This window comes from Peromyscus maniculatus, chromosome 12, assembly GCF_049852395.1.
Source record: "Peromyscus maniculatus bairdii isolate BWxNUB_F1_BW_parent chromosome 12, HU_Pman_BW_mat_3.1, whole genome shotgun sequence".
In the NCBI taxonomy this organism is placed as follows: Eukaryota; Metazoa; Chordata; class Mammalia; order Rodentia; family Cricetidae; genus Peromyscus; species Peromyscus maniculatus.
The window spans coordinates 7,462,470-7,475,645 of NC_134863.1; the positions used below are offsets into that span (position 1 = coordinate 7,462,470).

A 13,176-nucleotide genomic window follows, 5' to 3' on the forward strand; every position below is an offset into this window, starting at 1 on the left:
TTTGTGGTATATTTGGATGTTCTTCCAACATTTCAAGAGTCTGAGATTGCTCTATGTAAGGATTGGTGACATAAATTGGCAAAGTCCTAACTGTAATAAATCATAAATATTCAATATACATAGGGTTTTAATAATGAAAATAATGAAGGCAAAACATTTGAACAAAACAATTAATTCATGGTAATTTTATAGAAACAACATGTCAATATCAGCATAAGCAGTACCATATTACAGGAAACATATAAAGTATATCTCATGTGTTGGTATAGTAATTGATTGTCTAATATCAGTCATTAAAATCATTAACTGTAAAGTTATGAATTAAACATGTGAATAATTATACTAGCATGTGACAATAAACATATTATTTAATCTTAATTAGTAATGAATAACCAGAAAGGTATGACATGTGTGTGGCACACATTATATTACAGTACACAGCACTGCCCTATGAAATTCTCCATGAAAATTGAAATATGGGTAGAGATGAATTAATCAATGTTTAGTGGAATAGAATGTCCCAAAGACTCTTGTCATGGCCCCCAGGACTTCCTTATTCCTCAGGCTGTAGATGATGGGGTTGAGCATGGGGGTGAGGATAGTGTAGAAGACAGCCAGAATCTTGTCTTCTGTCGGGGAACGGAGACTCCTAGGACGAAGGTAAGTGTAGACAAAAGGTGCATAGTAAAATGTCACCACAGTTAAGTGAGTTGAACATGTGGTGAAGGCCTTTTTCTTTCCCTCTTTTGAGCGCATATGGAAGACAGCAAAAAGGACCCGTCCATAGGAAACTGCAATGCCAAGGAAAGGAAATAAAAGAAACAGGCATGTGCTCACAAATACCATGTACTCATAAACCCAAGTGTCCATACAGGCCAGGGGCACCATGGCAGGCACATCACAGAAGAAATGATTAACCGACCTAGAATGGCAGTAAGGAAGGTGAAGGAGATAGACTGTGTGTGATAAAGAGTTAATGGAGCCCAAGGTCCAAGATCCTATGATCATCTTCAGACACTTCATTTTGCTCATGCGAGTGGGATAATGAAGAGGGTGGCAGATGGCCACAAAACGGTCATAGGCCATGGAGGCCAGGAGCAAGCCCTTAGAACCTGCCATGGTCAGAAAGAAAAAGGATTGCACTCCACAGCCCAGTAAGGTAATGCTTTTCTGGCCAGAGAGGAAGTTGAATGCCATCTTGGGAACAGTGGAAGAAATATACATCATGTCCATGAGAGAGAGCTGACTGAGGAGAATGTACATGGGAGTGTGGAGCCTGGGATCCACACGAATGAGGTGGATCATTGTTGAGTTGCCAAGCAAGGCCACAGAGAATATGAAGATGATGAGCAGCAAAAGCAGAAGGCCTGTTTGGTTTTGTGGAAACAATCCTAACAAAATGAAATCACTTGAGCTCTGATTCCATTTCTCCATGAAAATGTATTGCTCTCTCTTTATTCAAAAGAGACCTAAAAGTAAAACGCACTTATCATGTAAAGTAGAACAGAAGAATAAAGAGAAACCTGTCTGTCATGAATGCTTGCACTGAATTGTTCTTCCTCCAGCAAGGTTCTTCTGCTGAACTTATTTTGAAATCTGAGCTGAATGTTTCTTGTCTTGCCTCTGGCCAAGTTCTCAGTTCAGAGATACCTGTATGGTCGTTTTAAAACCAAGGGTGGCAACATGAGTAAGATAGCTCACACATTTCCTCCTAGGTAACTCCATGCAAGACCATTACTCAAGACTGTCAAGCCACCTTACAAAACTAAGAAAGCCTCTATCTTCTGCATCACTTACTTCCTGGCCCTGTTCCCATAGCTGACCACACTGCACACAGATCCCAGAGATCTCCTTGTGCTCTGCCTCTCACATTCTCTAATGAATCTTTGCCTTTCTTGAAAATAACAACCACTCCCAATTCACTGTTCTGGAACTAACAGGATTTCAGTGTGCTCAGATCCACACTAATCATAAGATGCTACTTCCACAAGGGATGCTTTGGTTTATGTAAATTTTAAAGATATCAATTGAATAAATTGATATCACTTACAATATCATGAAACACTTACAATGAAAGTGTTTATACAAAAAATAAATATAATAAATGATACACATTGCCTAATATGCCTAATATGTGTTTTTGTTATATTTTACAATTGAAAATATTATACTCACATGCCCCAGTAGTATAAATATTTATATGCACTGTTTTCCCCTCTTCCTATGCAGCTCATATCTTTATACTCCACTGAGAGGAGTGAGAAGCCCTTAAAAATATGTTCATGGGAAAAGAAAATGTGTAGGTATGCATTCTTAACTCTGCATACCCATATTTTTCAATCATTATATTTTCATTCATTTAATTCTTTGTATTTGTGTGGGGTGTGGGTGCATGCATATAAAGTCAATGATTCCTTGTATTCTTTTAAAAATCATGGTAGAAAAAGGGTAAGAGACAGCTGGGCTGGGACTTGCCTTGAGCCACCAGGTGCAGGCACCATGTAAGCAGGTCGGTGAGAAGTTCCTTACTCAAAGTAATCAGCAAGGAACAGGGTCAGGAGAGAAAGTAAACAAGGACAAAAAAACCGTGATGAGTGGTTGGGCAGGAAAGATGTGAGGGAAATTATATATGAAGAAGAGGAGCTGAAATCTGATCTAGATAAGATGGGAGAGCAGGAGGAGCACTGTGTTCTTAGGTACATTTCTACACCTCAGATGGAATGCTCATGTTCAGAAAGAAGCTGCTGTGGGGACCATGCAGAGAAGATTACTTAGAGGGAATAAGAATATCTGATAACTTACCTGGATTTGAAAACAGAACTACACATTCCCCCTTATCCCCCGCCCCCACAAAAATATCACGGACACCTACTCATTGAGGATAGTGGGTTGCCTACCTGGACACAGGCTCTTGCTTGATGATTTATTGATGTCTACTTCCTGGCACAGCACTTACATCATGCTCTCAACCTGTGTGCCTGTTGAAATGAATAAAACATTATCCTTAGAGATGATAGGTTATTCTGATCATACTGACAAAACTGACATTATGTTTAAAATCCAGTCTTCGGCATCATGCCTTATGAATAAAGAAGAATGTCTTAAGGACACTTTCTTTTACATCCTTGAACACTGGTTTGGTCATAAAGAAAGGAATATTCCAGCCATCCTCTCAGGAGTGTTCTAGCAGCCATCTTTGGACACAGTCTGCACTAAACTTACAGTTCATGTTTGATTTCTATAAAAGGGATATATTTTCTATAAAAGGGATATACAGCTGTGTGCTCTCAGATCACGTCTCAGTAATTCATGAACACACTCTGAAGACAGTTACTGCAGTAATTATTTATTTCCAATGTTTAGACATGGTCGTCTTGGCAGTTAATATTGGGGAATAGCTATATTTAGGGGTGTGGATACCTGGACCTTAAGGAATAAGATCTAAGACATTGATCTAAAGAGAGCTAAAGATTTTTATATTGATGACCTGATAATTGCAATAGGCTTCTGTGTGTGTATGCATGGTTTTTCCAGAAAGAGTTTTTTTTGTGTAGCCTTGGCTACCCTGGAACTTGCACAGTAGACCAGGCTGGCCTCAAACTCGGAGATCCACCTACCTCTGCCTCCCAAGTGCTGTGATTAAAAGCATGCACCACCACCTTGCTGAGTACAAGCTTCATTTAACAAAGAGTCACTGAAAAAATGTATTATTGATTACATTTTAATTTTAAAAACTTCCAATGGCTTCAAGGCTGATGTAATGTTAGTGTGTCCCGTGAGCATTCCAAAAGACACAGAAAACAAAGACATGTTTAAAGCCCTGTTGTAAAAGTTCTATTGCATAGACATGCTACATATACAGAATGCTAGATTAATTTTGCCAAAGTTACAGATATGTAAACACAGCAGGGACACACAGTTAGCAAAAAAAAATCTATAAAACAGAAGACCAGGCAGATAACTGAACATTGACATCTCTGCTTAGTCTGAAAAACTCTGTGGGACTCTTTAGAACATGAACCTCAATGAGTTGTCTGCATTCAGCATGTATTAGGTCCTCCAGAAATGTCCATCTCTTTCCACAGAAATGTCCTCCATTCTACATCTTAGCTTTTGAGAAACCTCAACACCAGAAAAAATGAAGCCTTTTATTTATGGTCACAACCTTCAAAAACAACCCGTTGTAGAATTCAAACATGTTTACAATTTTTTCCTCTTGCATTTTAAGCTTGTTTTTGTTTTTCTAATTTGTTATGAAAATCCTATGAAAGGCTTCCTCAGTACGAGAAAACCATACCTCCAGAGTCTCCCCTAGTTAACCTAACCCAGACCAACTCTGCTCCATAATGTCTTCTGGACTCAGTTTACACAAGGATCTTATACTTGTGTTTGTGTTGGTGAAAAAAGGTACCTTTATAGTACAGCCATTCCCTGTAGACAGTTTCTGGGTTGCAAGAAATCTTCAGCTTCCCCACTTTGTTCAAGTCCCCTGCCAGGTACACCACAAGATCATGTCCTTGTGCAGCAGCCTCAATTGAAGTCTGAAAATCTGCTTCCTACACAAGAGTTCCTTCTTCCACCAAAATATCAAAAAGAAACTTTCAAGAATTATCTACTACTATTTCATCTTACACATGATGACACCAAGAGAACATCATTAACTCTCATGAAATATTTACATGTTTACTGCTCATATAAAACATCATTCTTACTACTTACATGAAACATAGAGACATTTTGGATTTTTTTCCCACAGACTATACTGATGAAAGACAGAATGGTAAATGCTGTATTTTATATGCACAGCCTTGGATCACCAAGTCTTAGATGTCCCTCCTTTTCCTCTAATTGATCCCTCATGTCTAAATCTACAGAGACAAAGCCTTGGCCACTTCTCCTGATTTGGCTGCTCTGGGGTAGCTCAGTTCTGAACTTAGAGAAATAAATGCATGATGATCACAACTCCTGCATTCACAGGATGTCTGAAGATAGACTAAGGAGGAAGACTGCATTATTTCAGAATGTGACTTGAGTGATATAAAGGATACTGGGCTATATTATATTATCATAGTCCCCATTTTAAGTGTTGGGCCCAAAGGGGTACAAATTGATATATTGAACATTGATCTAGACAGAAACTGTACTTTAGTCACAGGTTGATGCAGAGGTCTTGTTGTAAAGTGGATTTTCAGACTCGGGGTCATCCAGGATGAGAGATCCACCACTGATTAGAAAAAGAAGTTGATTAAATTTCAAAAGAAATTAAAGATTGTGGCCTAATATTTAAGTTTTTTACAATCTGAGGGATGTTTCAGGAACAAGAAGGAAGCATGTATGCTACTTGCATGTAAAGTGTCTACATAGAGGTAGAAATGAAAAGACTTATAATCTTACTGTGCTACTCAATCCACAGTAAGTAGATTAATGAACATTTGTGGTACTTAAGATATACACATGTGCCCTGAATCTCATTGTACAAATAGGTGAGAGTTTGTTATTGAATGGCATTGTACTCAACAAATACTAGAGATGGGTGTGATGTGGAGCAAACTTTTACAAATAGTTCTGCTCCTTTAATATTACTAGTGGAAAAGTTATAAATGCATATGAATGTTTATTATTATCCTTTATGGATAACTGCTAGGTTTATCCATTGCATTGCCTAGAAAGTCGCATAGACCAATCACTCCCTCAGGGTCTTACAGTACTTGCATGGTCCATATGTAACACTGAACTATGACTGGAAAAAAGGCCAAACCATGATGACAGACCTCACCTAAGAATAATAGGAATACAAGAAGGAGGAGAATCCCAGCTCAAAGGCCTATGAAATATATTCAACAAAATCATAGAAAACAAGTTTCCTGACAGAAAAGGACATAGCTATAAAGGTACAAGAATCTTATAGAACACCAAACAGATTGGATGAGAAAAGAAGTTCCCATAACAGATAATAAGCAAAACACTAAACATATAGAATAAAGAAAGAATTTTTAAAGTGACAGGGGAAAAAGTCCAAGTAACATATAAAGATAAACCTATTAGAGTTACATCAAATTCTCAATGGAGACTATAAAGACCAGAAGGGCCTGGACAGATGTCTATCAGACTCTAAGAAACTGTGGATGCCAATTCAGACTACCATAAACAGAAAAATTTCAATTACCAAAATGGAGAACATAAGATACTTTAAGACAAAGTCAAATTTAAAGAATATCTATCAATAAATCCAGCTAATAAACACAGGTTAACAGAACAGATACAAAACAAAATCCATCCTCTGCTGTATACAAGAAACACCTCAACACCAAAACCTGGCTCTGGGTTTGTTTTTATTTAAGAAGACCTTCTAACAATTTGTGCTACAAAAGATAGACATAACCTTACAGTAAAGGGTTGAAAGGAAGATTTTCTAAGCAAATAAATGTAGGAAGCATACTGGTGTAGCTATTCTAATATTTAACAAAGTAGATTTACAATCAAAATTAATCAAAAGAGAGGTCAGCATATCTTTAAAGTATACAGGCTTACTTAATTCCACAGTTCTTTCTATTACTCAATGTTTCTCCTCAGCTGTTGTTCCTTTTTCGTTAGCATTTACAAAATCCAAAGCATTCCCCAGTAAAGCACTATGCAATCTATCTCTGGGGGTCTTTATTACACACTTCTGTTTGTTTACTATATCCTTTAGACTTCAGTTTGATCTTTCTATGACGGCTTGACCCATAGGATTTGTGTTATACCTGTAATATGCTTTATATTGTAATAAGCAAAAAAATGTTTCATTTACCAGAGACATATGCTGGGGTATTGTCGGTCTTAATTTATCCAGGTATACCCATGATGGCCATAACTTCTAGCAAATGTGTGATTACAGAATCAGCCTTTTCAGAACTCAAGGCAGTTGACCATTAAAATGCTGAATAGGTATCCATGTTGTGGTGTATACATTTTAATTTTCCAAATTCTACAAAATAAAACGCATTCATCTGCCAAATTTCATTCCTTTGAGTACTTTTTGGGTTACTTCCTGAAGGTAGTAGAGTTTGGTTGTATAAAGAACAAGTAGAACATTTCCTCATAATTTCCTTGACTTATTGCCAAGTGATGGAAAAATCATTTTTCAAACCCTTGCTATTAATATGATTTGTTGATGAAATTCTGAGGCCTCCAGAACATTTCCTATCAATAGTTGATCAATTTCAACATTATCTTGTGCTAGAGAGCCTGCAGACCTGTATGGGATCAGATGTTTGTTATATATGAGAGATGATTCCTATTCCTAATTATTTGTTGTAACTGAATAATGAAGTTAATTCTGACTCATCAGGAATAAATTCAGCAGTTTTAATGTGTAAAGCAGCTCTGCATACCGAGAGTCAGTAACTATGTTAAGAATTTTGGAGATCAGCCCTCTGTCTGATGTGGGGAGGGTGAAGATCTTTTCCCATTCTGTGGGCTGCTGTTTTGTCTTATTGACCGTGTCCTTAACCTTAAAGAAGCTTTGAGATTTGCTGGTGTGAGATTATCTACTGCCTGTGTTTTCATGGGTACTTCTTACTTCCTTGGGTTGGAGTTACCCTCTAGTGCTTTGTGTAGGGCTGGATTTGTGGATAGGTATTGTTTAAATCTGGTTTTGTCATGGAATATCTTGTTTTATCTGTCTATGGTGACTGAAAGTTTTGCTGAGTATAGTAGTCTGAGCAGGCATTGGTTGTCTCTTAGTGTCTGCAGAGTATCTGTCTAGGACCTTCTGGCTTTCAGGGTTTCCAATGAGAAGTTGAGTGTAGTTCTGATAAATCTGTCTTTATATGTTGCTTTGTCTTTTTCCTTTGCAGCTCTTAATAATCTTTCTTTATTCTGTTTGTTTAGTGTTTTGATTATTATGTGGAAAAAGACATTTTGGGGAGGGTTCCAGTCTATTTGATGTTCTGTAAACTTCTTGTATCTTCATAGCCATGTCCTTCTTTAGGTTGGGAATGTTTTCTTCTACAATTTTGTTGAATATATTTTCTGTGCCTTTTAATAGGAATTCTTCTCCTTCTTCTATCCCTATTATTCTTAGGTTTGGTCTTTTCATGGTGACCCAGATTTCATGAATGTTTTGTGTTTCCCATCATATCTTCAGTGCCTGGGATTCTCTCTTCCATCTCTTGTATTCTGTTGGTTATGCTTGCATCTATAATTCCTGTTTATTTACCCAGATTTTCCATTTCCAGAATTTCCTCAGTTTGTGTCTTCTTTATTGTCTCTATTTCAATTTTCAACTTTTGTAATGTTTCCTTCACCTATTTGATCTTTGTATCTTGTATCTGTATAGATATGTGTTTCTTCAGTTGGAAAACTTTTCTTCTACAATCTTGCTGAGGACCTGGTCTTTATAATTGAACTGGGATTCTTTTCACTCAGCTAACCCTGTATTTAAAAGATTTGTTCTTTTCATGGTGTCCCAGAATTCCTGAATGTTCCTTTCCTGTATTTTTTTTAACTTTTCATATTCTGTGTTTCTATGGTCTAATGATGATACTTTGTCTATAAGACCTGATCTACTTAATGTGTTCTACTTATATGGATTTTCCCCCATGACATTTTTAATTAGTTTGTTGAGTATTTCAATTCCAACTGCAATTCAGTTTAAGATTTATATATCAACCTTTAATTATGTGTTGTCCTCATTATTTAATTAAGCTTAAGATTTATATATCAACCTTGAATTATGTGTTGTCCTCATCATTTAATTAAGCTTTAAGATTTTGTTTTCTTAGGCAACATGGGCGTTTATGACTATTCTAAGGCCATCAATATGTTTGTTTTGGTCTTTAAAAACCTTGAAACTTTTGATGCTTTTTATGATTGGTATTTAAAAACTGTACTGGGTTCAATCAGACAATTCTCACTGGAGAGCATTAATATAGGTTTTGTGGGTTTATGGGGAAGCTTACTATTTGGAATTTTATATTGTTTGTCTTTTGGTGATGAGTCCCAGAAATATGTACACTTTTTATTGTGTGTCTTATATGGAGCATGGATACAGATTCTGGACAAGACTAGATGTTGTGGAATTATGGTCTCTTAGTGTCTGCATAATGTCTGTCCAGGACCTTCTGGCTTTCACAGTCTCCATTGATATTTGGCCGGGTGTTATTCTGTTGTGTCTGCCTTTATATGTTACTTGGCCTTTCCCTTTGCAGTCTTTAATCTTTCTTTTTTTTTGGGGGGGGGGGGTCCAGTCTATTTGGTTTTCTGTAAGATTCTAGTAGCTTCATAGGCATTTCCTACTTCAGATTGGGAAAGTTTTCTCTATGATATTATTGAATGTACATCTTAAATTAGCCCATTTCTATTAATCTATAAGTTGCCATGTGGCTCGTGGCTTACTAGCATCTGTACATCTTGCTTCTCATGACAGCAACTGGCAGCATCTTCTGACTCAGCCTTCCATCCCCACCCCTGAGAATTCTCCTCTCTCCTTATCCTGCCGACACTATACTTTCTGCCTGGCTATTGGGCAGTCAGCATTTTTTTTACAAATCATCAGAGCAACATATTCACAGCATCCCAAGCACTTGCCCTTTTCTTTTTTCAAAAGGGAAAGTTTTAACTTTAACATAGTAAAATTACATATAACAGAACAATTATCAAGCAAGAATTACAGTTACAATATCTAGTCTATTTATAATATCTAGTCTATTTGTATTTGGCAAAATGAAAGAAGATATTTTATCTATCCTATATTTGTGAGTCTAATATTTTATATCTAACTAATTTTTTATCATGACTAAGGAAATTTTAACTATCTAGACTTTAACTACATCAAAGACCTCAGAAGGATATAATATTACCTGAGAAATGGAAGAAGGATGCAAGCAACTTTTGGGAGTCTTGCAAGAGTAGACAGAGACAGCTGGCAGCCTGGACAGTCATCCAAAGTTCCTCTGTAAAGCTGGGGCATCTGTCTTCAGCCCACAGGCCTAGAGTCTCTCAGTCACTTCTCTCTGTGTTCTGTAGAATGTCTGGCAGTTTCCTCTGCAAAGCAGGAACCTGAAGGACCATTTTGCCAAGCAAAGTTCAGTGGTCACCTTCCTATGGTTCCTATATGTCCAGTTGATTCATTTTTTTAAGTAGTCCAAGCAAGAACAGTTTCTTGCCCAAATGGCTATTTTTGTCAAGAAGAAGATAAACTCCATACAGAGTGTCTTCGGTGCCCATTTTCCTCTCTGAAGTAAATCAGTGATGCCAGGAGCAAACATGTCAAACTGTCCAGAAAGTTTAAATTTTTAAAGCATTTTAAATGCCATATTCTGTAGGTCTTTGAAGTGTTTGAAGATCATCTACCTAATTGAATTATATCTGTGTATACCTAGAAAACTTAACATGACTATAAGTTTGACTATCATAGGAGACTAATTATTAATCTGGTACTTTTTAATTATCCATTACAATCCAAATGAGTTACATAAACATAATACTTTAAACAAGAGTAGAAACATATATACAGCATAACAAAATTAAGTTTAAACTTGTATCAATAAACTAAAATCTATACCAATGTAAAACATTTTAAACAAGTTGCTCTTTAAAAGCAGGTTCAACAGTCTACCCTTTTATCCTATCATGTCTATATCCTATATTTTATATTATTCCCCCTTTCTTCTTTTAGAAAGATATTGACTATGACCAATAACAATTTTTAACCAACAACCTAAACAAAGACAAACGTCCATAATCTAACTTTTGGGAATGTGGTTATAGTTTTCTAAGTTACTTCCTGCTGGATGGGGGCACTGTACTCTTTTTTTTTATATTTTACAATACTATTCAGTTCTACATAATAGCCACAGATTCCCTTGTTCTCTCCCTTCCTGCCCTCCTCCCCTTCCCCCCAGTCCACCCCCCATTTCCACCTCCTCCAGATCAAGGTATCCATAGAGGACTGGGAACGACCTGATAGACTCAGTCCAGGCAGGTCCAGTCCCCTCCTCCCAGATTGAGCCAAGCATCCCTGCATAAGTCCCAGGTTTCAAACAGCTAACTCATGCAATGAGCCCAGAACTGGTACCACTGCCTAGATGCCTCCCAAACAGATCAAGCCAATCGACTGTCTCACCTATTCAGAGGGCCTGATCCAGTTGGGGGCCCCGCAGCCTTTGGTTCATAGTTCATGTGTTTCCGGTCATTTGGTTATTTGTCCCTGTGCTTTATCCAACCTTGGTTTCAACAATTCTCACTCATATAAACCCTCCTCTTTCTCACTAATTAGACTCCCAGTGCTCCACCAGGGGCCTAGCCGTGGATGTCTGCATCCAGATTCCTCAGTCCTTGGATGGGGTTTATGGCACAACTATTAGGGTGTTTGGCCATCCCATCACCAGAGTAGGTCAGTCCCGGCTGTCTCTCGACCATTGCCAGCAGTCTATTGTGGGCGTATCTTTGTGGAGTTCTGTGGGCCTCTTTAGCTCTTTGTTTCTTCCTTTTCTCATGTGGTCTTCATTTACCATGGTCTCCTATTCCTTGTTCTCCCTCTCTTTTCTTGATCCAGCTAGGATCTCCTGCTCTCTTTCCCTTGACCCTCGCCCTTCATTGCTCCTACTCATGTCCAGGCTGTTCATGTAGATCTCATCCATTTCTCTGTGTCTTTCTTGGGGTCCCGTTTTCCAGGTAGCCTCCCTGGTGATGTGAGTAGCAGTCCAGTCATCCTTGTTCCACATCTAGCATCTTCCTATGAGTGAGTACATACCATATTTGTCTTTCTGAGTCTGGGTTACCTCACTCAGGATGATTTTTTCTAGATCCATCCATTTGCCTGCAAACCTCATGATGTCATTGTTTTTCTCTGCTGAGTAGTATTCCATTGTGTATATGTGCCACAATTTATTTATCCATTCTTCAGTTGAAGGGCATCTAGGTTGTTTCTAGGTTTTGGCTATTACAAACAATGCTGATATGAACATAGCTGAGCAAGTGCTCTTGTGGTATGATTGAGTATTTCTTGGGTATATGCCTAAGAGTGGTATAGTTGGATCTTGGGGGAGATTGATTCCCAATTTTCTAAGAAAGTGCCATATTGATTTCCAAAGTGGTTGTACAAGCTTGCATTCCCACCAGCAGTGGAGGAGAGTTCCCCTAGCTCCACATCCTCTCCAGCATAAGCTGTCTTCAGTGTTTTTGATCTTAGCCATTCTGACAGGCATAAGGTGGTATCTCAGAGTTGTTTTGATTTGCATTTCCCTGATGATTAGGGATGTTTAGCAATTCCTTAAATGTCTTTCAGCCATTTGAGTTTCCTCTGTTGAGAATTCTCTGTTTAGTTCTAAAGCCCATTTCTCAATTGGACTGTTGGTCGTTTTGATGTCTAATTTCCTGAGTTCCTTATATATTCTGGATATCAGTCCTCTGTCACATGTGGGTTTGGTGAAGATCTTTTCCCATTCTGTAGGCTGTCGCTTTGGAAGACACTGTATTCTTATGGGGACATAAAGAAAATTTTAGGATTATGGAGTAGTCCATGAGGCTGTATTGTCTGAGCCAGTTGCCTTGAAACTGTTCTGGATGTTGGATCATCAGAGACCTTTCAGGGCGTTTTGGCTGGTCAAACCTGATGTATCTTAATCTGGAACAAATTCATAGCCTCTTGATTTCTGTGGAAACAAAAGCAGAGCCTCCTTTCCAAAACAACATATCCTTAAATACAAAATTTGGAAATCAAGATACCTTTAAAATACACATATTGGTTAAACTGAGCAATCTTTACAATCAAATGTCTTTCTGCAGTTAAAAATCCCAAAGACAACACAATCCAGATTTTTTGTGTGATATCCATCTTTACATAGCTTATTTTTATATTACTTTTACTTTCTGTTTAAAGAGTTTATTTTTTAAAACTATTTCTTTATATAACTGTATATATTTCTTTTTGTTTCTCTTGCAAGCCTACATAAATTTTTACACATATTGTAAATTATTCCATCTGAATCTGTCTTATTGTGAACCTCTTGCTTTAAATTACAGCATTACTAAGCCTGAACAGCAGGAGTGGCTGCTGGTCCCACCCACCTCAGTGTTCCAACGTGGCAGAACTATGTTTACTGCCAGCTTCGGAGGAACCATGCTTACCACTGACTCTAGGAAGCAGTGGTTCTATGCTTCAATCAAAGCAGCGTGTAGCTCAGAAACCTC

General features: G+C 37.7%; 1 protein-coding gene across 1 annotated transcript; it reads right to left on the reverse strand.

Annotated features, from left to right (window-relative positions):
* Positions 1 to 434: 434 nt before the first annotated feature.
* LOC102916940 (olfactory receptor 2L13-like) lies at positions 435 to 1,434 on the reverse strand. The gene has a single exon (XM_006998504.4). It carries the CDS (start codon positions 1,432 to 1,434, stop codon positions 496 to 498), a length of 939 nt encoding a protein of 312 aa, XP_006998566.3. The 3' UTR covers positions 435 to 495.
* Positions 1,435 to 13,176: the final 11,742 nt, after the last annotated feature.

What these genes read in the sequence shown, in the direction of transcription:
- LOC102916940 (XM_006998504.4), bottom strand. Translation starts at nt 1,434, where the DNA reads ATGGAGAAATGGAATCAGAGCTCAAGTGATTTCATTTTGTTAGGATTG.